Source organism: Gavia stellata, chromosome Z (genome assembly GCF_030936135.1).
Source record: "Gavia stellata isolate bGavSte3 chromosome Z, bGavSte3.hap2, whole genome shotgun sequence".
NCBI lineage: Eukaryota > Metazoa > Chordata > Aves > Gaviiformes > Gaviidae > Gavia > Gavia stellata.
In genome coordinates, this window is record NC_082637.1 from 19,844,023 (window position 1) to 19,864,570 (window position 20,548).

Here is a 20,548-nt window from a genome sequence, read left to right on the forward strand (position 1 = left end):
AATTAGGTACCCTGTTTTAGAATTGCACCCTGTATTTTTTAACAGTGGCCAAACTGATATGCCACCATCTTCCCATCCACTGAGTAATTAAATTTATTTTTCACTTGTAACCATTTTTATTTAATTATTCAGGAAGTTTCCAAGACAGCAGTCAGAACTGACTTGCATATTATTAATGCCTCATTATTGCAATTTTAATCTAAAATAAGATTATCTTGCAGCATACCTATTGACTCAAATATGATTGTCTGAGATTTACAGTCTGGTTAATATACACAGTCTTTATTTCACCATGGCTCAGCTGAAATCACTTAGCAGCTATTTGAAAACACTTAAATATGTGCTACTGTCACAGGAACAACAAAACAACTTACAAATGTCTTTGACATGGGAAGGTGGAATAAACACCACAGAAGTTGACATAAGAGAAATAAGAGGCACAATATTTAAAATGACATCTTCATTTTTAGTTTCTAGAATGAAATGTCAAATTTACTTTCTTGATCTCATTTTAAAACCAAAACAACTAGGAAACAGCCAATCAGCAACTGAATACAAGAAAAAAGGATTACATTTACTGATTAGTATTTCAACTTAGCTTCTCCTGTAATTTTTCCTGATCACTTCAATAATATGAAGTATATTCTCCAATCATGCTTGCAAAATGGATTAGGTTAAATTACATTTCATAAATTAAACAAGTTATTTGGATATTCTTACAAATAGCCATTAGAGTTTTGAATTGAACTATTCATGACATTGCTTAATACTTACAGTATGCAGCTTCTACAATATCATTTCTACCTAAGCAATGCATGGAGAAAACACATTAAAATAAAATCTAAAACTTTGAAAAACTGAAGCAACTGCACTTCCCAACGATAAACATAACTAACATCTGTTGCAGAAACTGCTTGGCACTTCTACAGTTTTGTGAAGGATTTTTATTGTAGATAAATATTTTTCTACAATTCCTATTACGCACCACTCAACTCAGACATTTTCTTTAATTATACTCTACGGGGTCCCTTCATATCCATTAAAGAAAGGCAATTTGTTGCCTAAAAGAATGCATACATACTTCTAAATTTCAACTGTGATTCATCTGTCTTCTGACACATAAAAAAGCAAGGAAATACCTATAATTAATGGACTTAGTTCTGCAAAAATGTCTCAATGCTCAACACATTTTTTTTTTGTTAAATCCTTAAATATGCACTTTTTGAAATAAGGAATGGTCTTATGATTGAGCATTTTATTTTCATTTCACACCACAATATTGAGGACAACAGCACAGCAAAACCTTTAGGAAAGCAAGAAATTTCCATTTTAGCATCGGCAAAATTGACCGAGTAAGGCTTCTGCTTTGCATACACAGCAAGCACAGACACCATTTTTTCAGATACAAAGTAAAAACTTTGTGACATTCTCCTTCATTTTTTTTTGTAATTTTGTTTTCTACTATTCTTAAATAAAGAATTTCAAAGACATACAGTGAGCTCCTGATACAGGGTTTGTTTTTTTTTTTTAAATATGCATAAGCTGTGCACATTCAACAAAATTCTTGTATTCAGCATTTCACACAGACTCAAAGTAGCAATCAAGACTTGTTTGCTATGATAATACACCAAAAGATTTTTTTTTTAAAAGAGCATGGAGCAGAAACATATTTAAATGCTATTGTAAGCATATAAAGATCTACTCCTCTACTGAGATACCAAGCAACTGGTAATGATGGATGAGGAGAAGATGAGGGTACTGCCAATAAAAAAGAGAAGAAATGCTAACTCTAAATACATGTAAGATTCGGTTCAGGCCCTAAAGCCTATCCACATGTGCTCAACTGCAAAATGGAGAGTTACACGTATAACTTGCTGTAAAGCAAACTAACTGGCATTGTATTCACTACTCTTATGAAACTGGAAAAGGAACATTTTTTAAATGACATTTATAATCAAAATCCTCAATTAACTTTAAACCGAATTTGGCCATTTTAAACAGAAAAAAAGTAGTAAAATGAAAAATACTTAAATCATGTTTCCCCTGATGGAAATTGTAATCTGTATTGCTCTATGAAAAAAGGAAAAATCAAAACACCTTGGGTATATTTGGATGAATAAAATGTCTCAGAGATTGTCATTTTTTAGTGGGAGGTTTAGGAATACATGCTTTGCTTTTAAATTGCACAATAAACTAGAAGAAATTAATAAACTGATAAACAAAAATCAATACTACATTTCCTTTAAATATTTATTACTTCTTCCTAAATCCGTTTTCAGACGAACAAGACCTAGAACTTGTAGATTGCTATCCCTGCATCATTTCAGTTTACCTTTTTATGTAACTTGATATTCTAAATCCAAAATCCTTTTTTTTTTTCCCCCCCTTCCCCTAAGCACAGATTCTTGGAGGAAAGGACCAACAATTCAATAAAACATTTTACAGCGTAGCTTACTTACACAGTTCTCACTCATTCTGTTATTCTCATATTAAAAACATCACTATACTCCAGTCACATTTACACTTCTCCTTCTTAACACATAATAAGCTTAACTTTTTATCCTCTACTTCTTTTGGCTAAGAAAGGAGGCATAAATAGCAATAAAGCAGTACAGAAAGTACATACAGCTATATAGTACAAATAGCAGTTATCCTACAGATCAGTAAGTTTTGCATTGAATTGAATAGCCATTCTTCAGAAAGATCGTATTTCAGACAAAGTGCATTTAAGAAAGCAACACGTTTAAATACAAAGCAGCAACACAGTAAGGTGCTGAAACAGTTTTCACTCTGCTGTAATAAAAAACACCACTCACAGAACAAACCAGAGGTTTCACATACAGTCTTTAATAGGAAGAGTCCTTTAAATGACATTTATGAACAGAATGACACGACTAAATTTTAACTTCTTCCTACAACTTCAGGAGAGTAAGTAGAGCTTCTCATGAAGAATCAGTAACTTTCAGCATTTTCTCAAAGGTATGTGACATGACAGGAATGTAGGTAAGACAAATTTTTCAGAAACTTGAGAGCAAAACGTACACTGAATAGAACAATTATATAATTTACTATGTGATAGCTACAAGACATTACTCCTTAAAAGAAGAAAATCAGAACAAGTTAAGGACTTCAGAACAGGAATTGCAACTCTGCCCTCAGAATTCAGAAGAAAAGCTTTTACATAAAAGACAACCTATGGCTGCAATCTATTGCTTTAAGCAGTTGCAAAGAATGGAGTAATGGGGTAGTGCAAGATTAAAACTAATAGCAAATAAAAAACCAAGGTAAACAAAAAATCACCGTCCCAGCAGCTTTTGTTAAGAGTAGTTTAAAAACACCTCTTCTCCCTTAAGCAAAATATGGTGAAAGCAGGAGAACTGTTTGCATCCAAGTATTACTTGTCTGTTTTCCAGAACAACTAAGCCTGTATAGAGTACATTGGACTAAGTTCTTAGGGGCTGGGACTGTTCTTGGTCTGTGTACTTACAGTGAAGGGTAACTGAGGCCAGTCCTGAACTAGGATGTTAGGGTAATAAGTAATACTGGGACAGGGGTGTGCAGATAGTAAATACAAACAGGCAAGATGCTGCCATGTTAACATACCTCTTGTACGGAGCGAGCTGCTGGCTTGTCTTGATGATTGGCCAGTATTAAAAACGGCAAAGTACATAACTGTGGGTGCTGGAGAGCAGAATGCAGTTCATTCCTAGCAGTTTCTAGATCATCTTCAGAGGAGGCACTGTCTAATACAAATATTACCCCTTGGGATCCTTGGTAGTAACGACTCCAGTATTTCCTGATATTGTCAGCCCCTTTCAAGACAATAATAAGAACTAATTAAAATAAGAATAATTAATCAGATTTAACACTTGTATCTGAAAATAACCCTTCTACTTAGAACAATCAAAGCAATGGACTAAATTTTCTCTCCTAAACAACCATCACTGAAAGAATAAAAAGGAAAAAAGGAACCATAAATCCAACACACAAACGTCAAATTAACTTTGTTTAAATAAGGAAGGAATTTGACCCAATGCAGTTTTCAACCCTGAAAGTTTCTGCTCCATTAATGAGTACTGGCAGAACTACCATTCTTCCAGTGCCACATAGTCTAATCCTATACCTTCTCACTGGAATACCTTGGTACTAATATCTAAACTTTTGTCCATTCTTTTTTACTTAGCCCTGCAGCTCCTTGCCATAACCTGTAGCTTCTGTCATGGCAGTTGTTCATTTCTGAGCACGATAAGGTCTTTCAGTTAATCTCCAAACCATCAGACAAACACTTCATAATTGGGGAAAAAAGGTGTCAGGAAAGCCTATTAAAGTAATTAGACACTTAATGAGGAGAACAGTGATACAATAGTGAGTTGAACAGTGAGTGAGGAGCTATGGTGACAACATGCAAAGGCATTAATATCAACTACTTTTGCTCTGTCAACTACACTAGGGATTCTGGAAGAGCCCAACGGTAGACACATGACTGACTGTACAGGCTTATGTGCCACAGTAATTTTTAGGACACAGTTCAGCAGCACTCAGCCATCTCAACAGAAGCCAAGCAATAAGGTTATGTCGAGAAAGCTTTTGTCTCCCCTGGAGAGCAGCATATGGTGTAACACTGAGGTAGGGAAAAAAAAAAATGTATTTGACAGCTGTCAAACTATCTAAACTATGATTTGGATACAGGCTATTCTTTGTATGTCTGAGTCTGGCACTACCCTCATGGGGACTAACACTAAAAAGTGAACAGCAGCAGTGATACTCTAGTAGAAAACTTGACATGTCTGCAAGACAGTGATTTGCAGAAGTGTGCTGAAGGTATCGTTCACAGACACTTTTCTTACTTTGAGACAGGCAGAAGTGAACTTTAATGTACACACAGATACCAAGTGCTGATAATAATAATAAAATTCTATTTTTTAGTGAAACAAAACTACACAAAAGTTCTGAGGAACATGTAGGCACAAAATGAGAATTTAATGCAACATAATTACTATAACATTGATATGATACTTAAAATATTCAGTTAATTTACACCTTATGCAACAGAAAAGACAGTCCCTAAACAAAGGTGAAGAAATAAATATCTAAAAAGGAATTTACACCTTATACTTTAGGCATCCAACTCAGAGTATTCAAATTCCACCCCATGGAGTTATTGTCTTCTCTGTACCGGCCACACTGGAACCTTACGCACTCCATTTCAGCATTCTGCACCTAGCACAATTTAGGTGGCTAATGAAATGTTGTGAACACACAATTTTTCCTACAGAGAATACTGAAGTCATAACTGAGCAGTTTTTTTCTGCAAGAGATCTAATGAGTTGATTACTAAAGGTAAATGGTCATGGGATTTAGTCAAGACCTTGCTTAGTTTCTCTATTAATTTAACCAGACTCAAAGTACCAATGCACAAATAGGACAGGTGTTTCATTTATTTTATCATCAAGTTCTGAAGATCAACATTTCCTTATACAGAAGAGGGACTGCATTGAAAGCTAGTTGTATGTTTCTGTACCACCGGAATATCTACCAATTGTACTTACGAAGAATTTCATAGCCTCTGTTAGATGTCCCAGTACTTCCAAACAGCTGTCTATGTCAGAACCAAGTAGAGCAAGTTGCCAGAGGGACACTATTTACATAGCTACACACAGCAGTGTCGCGGGCATCTGAAGTATTACATTGCTTTAAAAACTGGTAGAGAATAATTTTCAATGAACTGAAAGGGCAACACCATGATCAGTTCTTTGAAGGTCTTTTTTTCCTAGCAACGTAACATCTGTCTGTCTTACTTTAAGCTTCAGCCAGCTACTTTTTAATCACATTGCTGCCAAACCCTGAGTCTTATCTTTGTAACCATGCTATTTCTAAAGAGAAAAATTATGTGGTCAACTGCAGTTGACCTCTTGTATCCAGGAAGATGAAGAAAGCAGCTCATGGATCTGTACATGGGACACTGGAGCCAGAAAAGCAGTATGCTGATTTGTTGACCTTACAGTCCTATCTTTTTGGTTCAGGTTCTTTAGCTGCTCAACTTTGTTTCTCCACATCAACTGTCCCAAAAGAAACACCACCAAAGCGTAGTAGTCCTTCTCTCCAGCCCTGGCCACTCATCATGGCATACAAGAACCAACTAATAACGCCCAACAAAACTTAGTATTTCCTTCAGGATTTTCCCTTAGAATGATGACCTGCCCTGAACTTCCTTACACTTCAATTCTGAGGAAATCACAGCCTGAGGTTTAAGAATAAAAAAATTCACACTAAGCAGACAAGAGAAAAGACTGAGAAAGTCCATACCATGGGGTGCAATTTTAATTCGTTTTTCTGGCAAATGCACTTGAAAAATAATTCTTGGCATCAATAAACTATGAGCAACTGGAAATCACAATTTCTACAAGACAAATTAGCTTATATTCTTTTGCCTTAACTCTTCATATCCAGGGAGCATAACCTGCTCTCAGCTTCTTTCTCCAGAGCATTAGGTAGTAAGTTGGGGAGTTATCCTGGGCAGGAAACGCTGGCCTGTGAATAGTGATCCAGCCATCGCACTTTATGGCATGACAAATTCAGTCTTAATGAGCAAGCACTTCTTTTTAAAGGCGCAGTTTAACACAGAGTGTCCTATGAATTTATCTTTCCATCTATTCCAAAGGTTTCTAAGACAGGGAAATTCGAAGTCCGAGTTCTTTGGCAATCCAGAATGTAATGTGCATCCATTAAACATCCTGAGGCTCTCAGAAACTGCTGAGATAAAACCAGAAACTTAACTAATACCCAAAATGTCCTATCAAACAACAGTAACACACAAGATAAACATTTAGGTTTGTCAGCCTAATATCATGTGTTTCTCTAACAGCTTTGCAGGCATGTGGCTGCTTCTTCAACCACTTTATGCTTAAACTAAGATAAAAAAGAAAAAGAAATAAAAAAGAAAGAGCAGTAACTTGAGTAAAAATCTCCAAAACATCAGAAAAAAGTAACAACAATTCACATTAGACCTAGGGAACGTGCTACGTGAAAGGTTCACTAAAATGTGACATTCAGTGTAGTATTTTCCCCAGACTCAGGCAAAAAGCCACGACTCATGCCTAGGCATATGATTTGTTTCCCTCAGCAGTGAACCCACAGGAGTGGGTTGAGTCCTGTAATGTGACTAAAACATCCCATTTACAAATAAATTGGGGGGAAAAAGAAAACCCACACTACAACACACTCACACTACTTACTAGAAAAGAAAAGATAGTATTCAGTCAAACATAGGCTTGAATTACTTTATAAAAGGAGAAAACCCCACATCTCTCCTTACAGAGAAATGACAGGGTGCTATAATTTAAAACCCCAATCATTCAGTATTACTACAGGGCAGGTTTATTCAACTAACTGTTCAAAATTTCAGAAAGTTTTCATTAGTAAATTTAAAAATGTAAAATAAATAAATTCTTTTTTATTATCAGCCAAGGGTATAATGTGTCCATATTAACACTGTTTAGGATTTGTATCAGTGCTAACAGTACCCTCTCAAATGCCCCTTGGAAGCTGGGGGGAAGAGTTTGAGAGTTACGTGCAATTTAATACACATCCAAAACAGGTTGCACCATTATACACTCCTGTAAATAGTATGCAAAATACAGAACTGCTAATCTTCCTTTCAACTATGAATACTTCCGTTTACATCTTCATTCACAGCAGTTTGAGGCTACCTTCAATTCCCTCCTTTTCAGTACTTTCAGGAGAAAAGAACACAGCACAGAAAAAATTGACTGAAAGCAATTTAAAGGTGTCAAATTTGTTGATTCCCAAACTTGCAGCAAGTGTCGATCGAGAGCACAATGAATGTCACACAGCCTCTGCTTCAAGATAGTCTAGCCTGTGCATTAAAGCTCTTGTTCACCTCAAAATATATCACAACTCCAGAGAAGTTATAGTTTCAAATCCAGGGAATAACTTTTTTTCCTTCCCACCAAAAACAGTTAACCTAGGGCCATGAAAGAATGCAGGCTGCAAACAGTTTTTTCTACCACTTCAAATATAACATCCACTCACCTGAAATAAAGACACCTACCTATTTTGAAGGTTTTACAGTTGATTAAAAAACTATATAGAAATTTCCTCTACTGGTATTAAACAGACTATTTCTAATTAGCAAAATGGTGAAAAGATGCCCAGGAATATGTCAGCTGCACCACAAAATCTTTTTGCATGAAAGAATGGCCCAGGGGTGGGGGAGTAAGAAGGAAGGGAAGGGAAGAAGAAATCTCTGTCCATTCTTGCAGAATCTTTACATACACCCTACCCTCCTGCCCCAAGAAAACATTATGAAAAAAATTTTGAGTAAGATAGGCAGTGGGTTTTCTATTCACACTGTAAAAAGCTAATTGTAGAAGAACAATACTTCCAAAGAAGAGTGAAAGGATCGCTAATGCTGAACCCTTATCAGAGCTTCCTCAGGACTCATGTTAACGAGACCCATAAGCAGGTGTAAATGATCTCTCTTATCTATGAAATGAGGAATCTATGTGACAGAGCCTGGGCTTAGGCACCATTTGAACGGCAGGCTGAGTATGATTGATAGCAAACAGATCTAACTTTAACACTTTCGGAAGCTGAATGTCTCTGTGCAACTCAAAGCTTGGACAGCTCATCAGGGTCATCTAAAAATTTCATCTGCTAAGACGTTCTGTAAACAGTTAGACACAGCTGTGTCACAGATGGCATTGCATGCACTCCACAACCAGATTTTGTAGAGGTGTCAACTGCTTTTTAGTCAAATACAGTATGGAGTTTTTATTGCTTTGTGTTTGTTCTTCTCTGTGAAGATGACTTAGGCTGGCATTTACTTATGGAATTGGTTTTCTGATGACAAACTAGATGAAATTTTAGCTGCTTTGCCAGGCTATGTTGCTAGAAGGGTGTTGAGTACTCCCCTCTACCTCTACAGAGCAAAGGAGGAGAGTGGTTTCCCATAAGTATTCAAAGTTTAAATTGTAATTAACAGCTCAACATTATTTTCTCCCTCCCTCCTCATTTTTTCACAAGGCAGATACTACCTGACAATGGTTGCCGTCTTCTCCAGGGGTTCATATTTTCCATTCAACTTGGACTGCATGACAGTGTGACTCCCCCTCCTACTCTCTCTTCTTCTGCTCTTTCCTTCCAAATTAAGGCAAAATACAAATGCTTTTTTTAACCAATCCTATTTAAAGATATTTGTTCTCAAGCTCTAACCTAGACAATTAATTTAGCTGGCCTAAGAGTGTGAATTTATTACTTTGGTCATGAAGCTTAAGAAGGAACAGCAGTGGGGAGGATAGTTCTCATTCTCTCTTTCCCTGGGCATGCTCAACCAACTGGAGACTCAAGCATCCCTGGTATTAACCACTCCGCTTTTGCTAAGCTCTTAACACACTTTGTCATAAATGAAGTTTCAAAGACGACTATACAACATGTTGATTCTCTATGCTTGTGAAAAAGACCTTCGGGTGGATTACAAAAACGAAACACAAACATATGACAATGTATTTTAGTACATAAAACAGAGAATGTTACTAAACCCTGTAACATGTTGTTATTATTTTTAAACTTGGTAAGACGAAAAAGAGCTGTTCACATCCAGAATCATTCTTTTAAATTTGACCAGGCTCAATATTTGGCATCTCACCAGTAGTTTCTAAGACTGCATTTACAAAGACAGCAAACTAAACTATAAAATAGACTTATTCTAAAAAAAAAGGCCTGTAAATTATCAGTTCACCTCCAGAATGGACCTATAATCTTGATTTAGGCCTGAATAAGTATCTATGTCACAAAAGACACCACGACTTCGCATTCTGTTTTTGACAGCATTACAACAGCAAATGACTGAATAAACACACTGAATAAAAGGTGGTTTCAGGCACTGTGTCTCCAGGCTGGAATTTGTTAGAACCAAAGAAAAAGCTTCCTATTGCCGTTGCACCTTCATTATCTGTCTTGAGAATAAACCTCAGCATTCAGCATCCCAAACTTCTTTCAGCAAAGCACTGTTAGAACCTTCTGAACAGCAAATGTTATCATCTTCCTTATTTTTCCAGTCATTCCTTGCTCTCCTGTATGTTCATCGTACACAATTTTATCCTTAGTTTCCACCAGAGACTGCTGCACTGTAACAGGAAATCATCAAATCTGTAATTTCTTTCTACACCATTACTCAGCTAAGTTGCATAATATAGAGAGATTTTTCCAGTCATCCTGGTAAGAGTACCTTCTGAAAGAATGTGGACTAGGCCGCAGCACATCTTCACAGTAATCTAAATTACATACATCATTTTATGGACTAAATTTTTGGAAAGAAAATGGTAATTTTTTTTAATTTCTCAGGGAGCAGGAGGGGATTATTGGTATATCAAAATAGAAACTTAGAGAATGGGCAGTTCAACTTGGTCAGTAAATAAAGCAAGACCTCCTTTTCAAGTAATTCAAGCAGGCCTATGTTTCACTTGAAAGCTATATATACACACTTACTTATTCGGGATCAAATTCAATGTTTTTAAATGAAACATTTAACATTTATAAAACTGGATAAAAACATTGGGTTTTGGTAGGAAGGCACTGGCTTACAAAACAAACACAATAAAAAAATCAGAAATAGGTTTTGTTTTTTTTTTTTAAATATTCTAGTATCACGTACTTCAAAGAAAAAATTCTGCAAGAAGAGCACCACAGACTTTGCTCCATGTCCCTAAGCCTACAGGGTGATGAAGAGATAATCAGACCAGGAAGAGATGAAAGAAGACAAGACTGTTTTCTACACACTTTGCCTGAAAATTTACAATCCCTACAGAAATGAAGAAACAAAACCTCACTGCATTAGCAGCTCCAGAAGGCAACCAGTAAGAACGAGCACCATCTTTGACCTCGAGGAAGGATACTGCTTCAACCAAACAAAAAGGATGCTACAGAGTCAGCATCTGTTTCACATAACTGCTTAGCTGCTGAATATAAGGACCTTAAACAGTATGACTTCTGCTGTAACTTTTTAAATGCTGGCTGTTAATATATTGCTGCATGAAGACATTTGAGGTTTTCAGTTACCTAAACCTAAAAGACAATTTTAAAACAGAGTAGCACAAAGGAAAACTATGTAGAACTTCACCTTTGAATAACATGCTACAATGGACAGTAATTATTAAAAACAGATGCCTTCCTACTTTCCTCCAAGTTTCCAAGATTAAACATCTGGACAAGACCTCCATACTACAGCAAAGAGAACTTAGATAACAATACCATAACAACTGAAGGCAAAAACCAGGAATAGGAACAAAACCGGAGGCTTCTCTTCAACACCAAAAGCAGAAATTCCAGAATAAAATTTAGCAGTGATTAAACATGTAAGATGCTTTATTTTCATACAGCAGCAAGACAGAAACCATGCATACTCCAGAAAGCTCAGGCTCTACCTTCACCAAAGAGAAACACATGTCTCAACAAGAAGATCAAATGCTGACCACCAACTTTTGGAAGAAAAACAAACTTCTGGAAGCTTGCCTTAGCTCCCTTACCTAGGCAATGAGAAGCTAGCAGAATTAGCATTTTTCTCCAGTATCTCATCGAAAAAACAGACAATACCATTTCTAAGTACAGACCTGTAAACACTCAAAGGGAAAAGAAATAAAAAGGTGGACTAAAAAAATTCTGACAATCCTTGTGTCTTTGGGAAAAAACAAATGGATGAAAAAACCAAATCAAATATTCTAGATTACTTCAGGACATCCTGTCATGAGACATCAAAGCACTCCATTGAGATAAGGTTTCTCATAACACACATACCTGCATAAAATAAAAGCTGTATGATCAGAAGAGACTTTAACGAGGATCTGCTATAGAATACTCAGATTCAATTCTTGATGCAAAAACTGCATTTACCTATATGAATTCCATATTTCATAGAGATTAGGTAGCAGAGTATATAAACTGGGCTGCAAATGACTCACCCTATTTCCAAAAGAGCCAAAAAGTGACCTAAGTGCACATTATGTAGATAACACACTCAAGCAGAACCAACACTATCCCTGCAGAGTGGCCCCTTTATCAGACAAAACTTCTGCTTCTTTTACAGGATACATGCTCAAACAAGAACACGTACGTTTAAATCCATGGACCAATGGCAGTAAAGAGGAAATGCTATCCTTTTAATATGTGCTTATCTCAAAGCCTTCTTGAAACAGTTTCAGATAAGACAACCACCATGAAACTTCATTTGATCTCATGAAACTTCCTTCAAGAACCAAGTTAACTTCTACCCCAGAGCATTTAAGCGAGGTTTCAACCTTGCTGAAAATATAATGAACATCCTCGAGATTCATTCTACTATATTTACATAGATAATAAAGAAGATCTACAGAAATTCTAGAATATAAAGATGATCTATGTATTTTTTTTAATTAGAAGAACATCAGATGAAATTAGACTCCACAAGAACTCTCATTAGGAGAGTGTTTTCTTCCTTTTAACAGAGCCACTTCTTGATCGCTTAAGACTCAGGGTCAGAACTGGGCAGCCAAATAGCTTACCTGTATACAGACAATTAAAAAACCACAACTACAAAACAACCATCCCTCCAAAATCCAACACATCCAACAAGCAAATAGATCTCAAAGAATATAACTCATTGGAAGTTGGCTGCCTTTGCAACACTTTCAGTGGTGCAGCAAACATACTGGTTTTGCCAAATGTTCACACACTTACCTGAGTCAGTGCATGTAAGTAAAAGCTTATACGTACAATAAAGGCAGGTAACACACTTCCTTGAGCTGTCATGTGAGCCGTACTACAATTATAGTCCAGTTTGTATTTCTGTATAACTTAACCACTGAAATCCAAGGAATTACATTAAGGAGATACACCACGCTTATCCGCCTTCTACTCCTCCTGCTTTTTACTTTTTGTTCTTTATAGTCAGCATTTGTACAATTTTTCTCAACTTCATCTGCTGTGGTGAAACACAGGTTTTACATTCAAGCCACACTGATTTACCATTTTCAAATTTAAAATAACTAAAAGTTTGGTATGATGAGCTTTAGACAACGCATATTTTTATAATCAAATGAATAAATGCTATACCTCCAAGTTCTTTTACATTCAAGATGGCATTCTGGAATGGCACCGCTTTTATACTAAAACCTAAGAACAGAAATAAAGATTATTAGTAAGTTATTTGTTAAAGAGGCCATTTGAAATCAATTGCATACATTCAGAAAATACTACTTTTTTCATGAAGATCCAGGATTTTGCATGTGAAATTCTGTTTCAATATCATGTTTAAAAATATCACTTATACGGGGGGGGCGGAAGTATATGAATATGAGCAATGACATTTGCAATGATGCTATTAAATAGTTGGCACACATAAAATTCAGCACAAAACTTGCATCCAGGCCACCTATCATTTGGCAAGGAGTCAGTACGGAATATTCCTTTATAAAACTATTTTTTAATGCATCTGGAACTAAAGTTTAGATTTCAGACTACCAGTGACATGAAGTGATCCTTCTGCAATTTTTAGGAGACATGAAATTCAAATCTCTGTTTGCTTAACATTTAAACTTCACGGGTTTTGATCACACCTAGAGCACCTATGAATCCTCTATTAGCCTGTTATATGCTTAAAACTAAAAAACTTTTTTAAAGTGTGATGTTTTCCCTTAACTGAAAATTCAGACAGCCAAGACAAAGGGAATGTGAAAGGCTCCCAGCAATCCATGAATAGATTGTATATTAAATTCTGCATGTTTAGTGCATACATACATGTAAGTGTATATAATGTTTTATATGGGGAAAATTATGTCTGCTCTTTCAGCATAAAATTTCCAGATAGACATTAAATTTATTTCCATCCAGCACAAGTAGTTTCAACATCATTACACACCTATAAACTGAGTAAAGAAGTTTTGAAAAAATGTATTTCACTCCAAGTTTATTAACTATCATTTAACAGAAACAAGATATTTTTTCTCCCAGGTCAGCCCAATAAGATATTCCAGTACTCTAACCATGGTCAGTGCTAGATGCAGTAGAGGAAAGTGCAAGAAAATCTGAAGGGAATATTTATGAAATATTTTTGGTTTTGTTGTCTTAAAACAAATCCTAAACTTTCCTAGAAAGGAGGAAAAACTGGAATGGACCTGACTGGCATTGATGAGAAAAGCAAAAATACAGGTTATAGTTTGAAAACTGAGTGGAGGAGTTGTCATATTGTATTCTTGGATTCTCAACAATATTTTCTGATATAGTACAGATATGGTACATATAGGTAGATTTTGTTATAAGCTGAATGGCCTAGATACACATAATTTTGGTTTGGATGCTTCCTAGTTTTCATTCCTCAAGTTGCCTAACTAAATAATGGTATTTTGTTACAACTATCTAGAAACATATAAGACATTTAATTTTAAAATTAATCATATTTTCATTATTTTCTTTGATAGATCTATACTGCTATTTACATTCCTGTTACTATTTTTTTCAGGGTCTAAAGTTTTAAAGTATAATTTGCACTAATTGCAGGTGAACTCTAAAGATAAAGCTCAGGAGAGGGGGGAAAAAAGAAAAAAAAAGGCTAAATTACTCTACAATTTCCTTCTACTTTTCGAGTTAGGCATTGACACCTTCTCCACGCAATGAAGCATCAGATCTCTTTCACATTCCCAATAACACCACTATGAAGGCAATGGGTTAATTATTCATTGCAAAAAAAAAAAGGTATTTTCTTGTACCTGTTTTACTTTGTTTACTTACAGTTGTATTAAATAACCTTATGTTCTTGTAATTTAAACAAACATACACTGAAAACCAGTTAGGGTTGCTAAGGGACAATCATGAAATTCAAGCCCATGAACCACAGCTACAATATAAAGCCATGTAGCTATAAACACAAGTAACTCGCACAACACTCACTATCTGTTCCCTCAGCAAATCAACCTTAGTAAATCACTGCAGCCACAAAACCAGATTTCTTCCATCTCTATGACCTAATCTGTCCTCTTTCTGAACTTTACAGCCAGGTATTTCTTCTTCTCACTCCACATGTTTGTTTCTGTTCTTTTCTGGTGCTGTTTTGTTTTGTCTGTTTCCTTTGTTTTTTTAATCAAAATACTTTTTTCAGTATTAGGCATTCTGGTTCATCTATATCAGCATGCATATTCAAATTTTTTGGACTTAATACACCTTTTAGCTGTGGTTGTTGTGTCTGTTTTTATGCATCTTCTCAACACCACTGAAATTTTTTGTAAATCAATTCTCTGATCTCAATCTGCCCTTACTACGTTAACAAGTCTCCTTGCTGATCTAAAAAGAAAGGATTATAACCAGCAGGAAACACTTCCATTATATTTATTCTTTTGGTTGCTAGCATATACCACAAGGCAGTACTGACCAAGTATGAGAAGAAATAAATCCCAACTTAAGTTTCAGAGCATCACTGTCCCATTCTATTTTATAGCACATTCTCCTCTTTCCTGTCCATATAAGACGACTGCTTAAAAAACAAAAGTAAAAAGAGAAGAAAGAAACTTTTTCATGTGTGTCTACACTACACTGCTACTGTATGCTTCCAGTGGTTCTACTTCGTTACACCATAATGTAAGTTTTGACTTTCAACACAATCCAAATTGTACGTTTTCATGAATATTCCCCAATGTATGACCAAACACTGAAAGAGTAAGTAGTGGTAGCTTCCAAGCAATCCATTAGGTACTTTCAAAAGCAAGATAACTCAGCTGAAGTTCTCTACCACCCTTCCTATATGTTTCAAAAGTTACCTTTGGGCAACGTTACAGCACTCCATGGAATAAAGCAGCATCCTACCTGTGGTAGACACTATATTCTCCGGGCTTTCGCTGCAAAGCTGTGATAGAAGGCTTGTCTTGCCAGAACCAGTGAGGCCTATGCAAACCAAGTCATATTCAGGTCGTGGTGGTGGTGGTCCCTTACAGCAAAGTGCTCTAAAACACTGCCAGGGTAGGGAAAAACAAACAAAAGAGAAACAAAAGGAAGAAGTTACTTTTTTTTTTTGCAAATGTTTATTCAACAAGGTTCTAAAAACCAAGTTCATAAATTAAAAGGCATTGGAGAGAAGCAAATTATTATTCCAACTTACTATTTTGACAAAATCAAAACTTAATAGACTGCGGCCACCTCAACTAAAATCTAGAACAGCTTTATCAGAAAACATAAATATACCTGTTAACTTTTCACCTAAACCTCATAGAGTTGGATTGAGGAAAGTGAGTTCCATTTCCTGAATGGCATAAACAGTGCACACACAGCGAGATAGAAATGTGCCATACTCAACCCTGAGGTTGGGTATGCCTGAGTTTGTTTCCTGTGCTTATTTCATGTAATACCTGGTGTGAACATCAGAGCAGCTCCTGAGCAACTGCTGGCCAAGCTCTACCTCTTGTCACAGAAAAGAATCAGAGAACTTTGCTCCATTGATGTCCTTGCTGGGCCTGCTTTGTCAGCTATTTCACCTTTCAATACCAGCTGTCAGAGAGTGTAAAGAAATGAATTTATTTCTTTACAGCTTGTAAAGAAATAAATTTTGCTGGACATAGTCATAAATATGCAGATCTCTCACTTTCGCTGGAGAAGTATAAATTAATCACAATATAAAGAATAAAAATCTCTTACATAGAACCTACTTCAGAGTTCTGCTCACGTCTCTTAAACGGTATTGCCAAAGTTAGCCAAGCTCATCCAAAAGATCCTTGAAGCCCTTAGTAAGGTTCATGAGACCTTTCTTTATATCTAATATGGAAAGTTTTTATGTAAATATCTAAAAACGTGCTATTCTGGAAAGCTAAGAAGTTTATGTTTAAGGTATGGGGTATAACTACCCACTAATGTCCAAGACAGACCTCCACCACCCCAATATATATAAATACTTTTTCCCCAATATCTGCCACCTTCATATCAGAGGGATACATCTGCTATAACAAGGAAGGGAAAACATGTTTGTGCAATCACTCCTCTCCCACAGACTGTGTCTTTACATAGTCCCAGCTCTTTTTGTCCATCTTAACCACAAGCCAATCACCACATTGGGTAAAGATATCCAGTCTTTACAACCTTCACCTAGTTTGTCTACACAACTACCTAGGTCCTCTCATTGAGGACTACTGAAGGAGCAGAGAAACTTAAGATGTCAGTAAGGCACTGTTGGAAATAGTGGGGTCTGGCTCTGTGAGCAAGTCATCCAAAGAGAACGTGATTATAAAAAGACAGCTCACTGAATGCAGAACTTTTATTGGATTCTTTCTGTACAGATGGTAAGTTATTATACATACCGGCAAAACAGTCTTCACTGGTTTAAAGAAGCAAAAGATAAGTTCAGGGAAAGTTATGAAATTTCTTCAACACTTTTTAAAAATGTGAAAGGAAATATTTTAGGAGTGAAAACATTTACAGCAGTAGTTAAGCTGAACAAAGGCAACAGATTTTAAAAATAAAAGCTTGGCCTCTATTAAAATTTGACTCAAAAATTATTTTTTTCAAGAAGATTTGCTCTTATATGAGTGTCTGTAGCTAAAGAGAGTAAACATGCCTTCTAGCTTTATTCACTGATGTCAGTTTATACATATCTCACAGATTCTACAAAGCCACAGCAAGTATTCTACTCTGGTACTTAAATGAGAAAGGCCAACTGAGTTCATTGCACAACGTAAGCTCCTTCAAACAGGGCTTCCATGTAATGGATATCAGGCTGAAGGCCACATAAAATTCTTCAAACCTTGTCAGAGCTCCCGAGGCTGCGTGTCAGGCCTTTTGCAGCCAGTCTTTAAAAAAGGATTCAATTTGTCCCCGTCAGCACGACATCTTTGCGACAACTTCTTGATGTCATATTGAAAAACATAAAGGAATAGATGAGCTGATTAAAGTCTGTGCTTCTTTCTGTCCAGACACTGTGCCAGTTCTTACGCAACCAGACACAAACCTTGCAGCCCTGACAACGTTTAGTAACCTGCAGTTCTGTCAAAGACAATTATTGGTCTTTGTATAACATATATGGAGGCTCTCTGGCTGACAGAGGGACTATGCAGGCTGTTTTTATGAAGTTCAGTATCTCTTCAATGCAGATGCCTTAAGTCTAACTTAGTCGGGACAATCTTTACGTATTGTTAATTAAACGTATGATCAAAAATCCAGGTCAAATTGCATGTCCAAAGCAGTATACATAGACCTGCCACTCACTCACTCATCCTTCATCAGCAAGCACAGTTAGGTGTGAAAGTTCCTGAAATACAGCAGACACAGAATCCCAGAAGACAGGGAAATGGCTCCCTCCAGACCATTCTCTTATTTTATTACAGAATCACTAAGGTTGGAAAAGACCTGTAAGATCATCATGTCCAACCATCAACCAAAAAACACCACCAGGCCCATTAAACCATGTCCCACAATGCCGTGTCCACACGTTCCTTGAATACCTCCAGGGATGGTGACTCCAACACCTCCTTAGGCAGCCTACTCCAGTGTCTCACCACTCTCTCAGTAAGGAAATTTTTCCTAATATCCAGCCTGAACCTCCCCTGGCACAACTTGAAGCCATTTCCTCTTGTCCTGTCACTCATCACTTGGGAGAAGAGACCAACACCCACCTCTCTGCAACCCCCTTTCAGGTAATTGTAAAGAGCAATGAGGTCCCCCCTCAGCCTCCTCTTCTCCAGACTGAACAACCCCAGTTCCCTCAGCCGCTCCTCATAAGACTTGTGCTCCAGACCCCTCACCAGCTTCGTCGCCCTTCTCTGGACACGCTCCAGCACCTCAATGTCCTTCTTGTAGTGAGGGGCCCAAAACTGAACACAGGATTCGAGGTGCGGCCTCACCAGCGCCAAGTACAGGGGCACGATCACCTCCCTACTCCTGCTGGCCACACTGTTTCTCATACAGACCAGGATGCCGTTGGCCTTCTTGGCCACCTGGGCACACTGCTGGCTCATCTTCAGCCGGCTGTCAATCAACACCCCCAGGTCCTTCTCTCTGGGGCAGCTTTCCAGCCACTCTTCCCCAAGCCTGTAGCGTTGCATGGGGTTGTTATGACCCAAGTGCAGGACCCGGCACTTGGCCTTGTTGAACCTCATACAATTGGCCTGGGCCCATCCATCCAGCCTGTCCAGATCCCTCTGCAGAGCCTTCCTACCCTCCAGCAGATCAACACTCCCGCCCAACTTGATGTCGTCTGCAAACTTGCTGAGGGAGCACTCAATCCCCTCATCCAGATCACTGATAAATATATTAAACAAGACCGGCCCCAAAACTGAGCCCTGGGGGACTGCGCTTGTGACCGGCTGCCAACTGGATTTCACCCCATTCACCACAACTCTCTGGGCTCGGCCATCCAGCCAGTTTTTTACCCAGAGAAGAGTGTACCTGTCTAAGCCACGAGTCGCAGTTTCTGCAGGAGAATACTGTGGGAGATAGTGTCGAAGGCTTTACTAAAGTCCAGGTAGACAACATCCACAGCCTTTCCCTCATCCACTGGGCGGGTCACCTGGTCATAGAAGGAGATGAGGTTGGTCAAGCAGGACCTGCCCTTCATGAACCCGTGCTGGCTGGGCCTGATCCCTTGGTTGTCCTGCACGTGCCCTGTGAGCACCCTCAAGATGAACCTCTCCATAATCTTCCCCGGCACTGAGGTCAGGCTGACAGGACTGTAGTTCCCCGGATCCTCCTTCCGGCCCTTCTTGTAGGTGTAGATATATTTGATATGATCTCCCTATCTTTGTTATATTTATGACTTTGTCCTTCTGCAAGGCTAATTTCCTTCAGTAAATATTTTTGTTTGGTTAGAATGAAAACAGACTTTAAATATTTTATGTTCAAAAAGCTGCTGAAATTTAAGCTGCTGTGTATAGCACTTACCACTGGCTGGCATGAGAAATTCTACAGTACATTTTAGTGGATATTGTAATAATGTATTTAGATTTTATAAACTTGTCTTGCAATCCTCCTTACTCAAGCTCAATGAACACCTTTTCTATTGGAAATATCACTACACAAACAGTCCAATCACTGCCTTCCTGTTCTCTCAGCAGCTTAAAGTTACTTCGCCCCTAACAAAGTTAGAGCTATTTAAGCATGCATTATAGAGACTAAACCTCTATGGTCACAAGTTTGACAGCTACATCTAGTAGCTGCACAAGAGCTGTGGAGAGCAGAAAATTCAGAGGTCACGGATCATGCAAATATCATTACATCCTATATTCTGCTTTTGATTATGGACAGGAAATACATCCTGAAATATTTTATAAAGCATGGACTAGAGCTACACCATTATTTAAGTTGTCATGTATTACAGTGCAGTCTGAAATGCACAGAACTGCAAAAGATGTGTATTAGTAACTAAAGAAGTCATTCCTGAAATCCAAAACACAAATATATCAAGAACATTGAGAGAGTTGATCACTTCACAGCTAGCACTCAGTCCTTTCCAAAACCGACATACTTTCCACTCCATTTGGACAACCCAAAGGGCATAAGAGAAATTTGAATTAACAGCCTGACT

At 37.4% G+C, this 20,548-nt stretch overlaps 1 protein-coding gene across 2 annotated transcripts in view; it reads right to left on the reverse strand.

Moving 5' to 3' along the window:
* The window catches only part of ARL15 (ADP ribosylation factor like GTPase 15), a 219,976-nt gene that overhangs the window by 124,544 nt on the left and 74,884 nt on the right, over positions 1-20,548 (reverse strand). For both annotated transcript variants that reach the window (XM_059833588.1, XM_059833587.1), the window contains exons 2-4: positions 15,850-15,994; positions 13,108-13,167; positions 3,604-3,812 (exon numbers count right to left, since the gene is read on the reverse strand). In XM_059833588.1, coding sequence (XP_059689571.1) covers positions 3,604-3,812; positions 13,108-13,167; positions 15,850-15,994 — 414 coding nt within the window. The remainder of the gene's footprint in view (positions 1-3,603; positions 3,813-13,107; positions 13,168-15,849; positions 15,995-20,548) is intronic.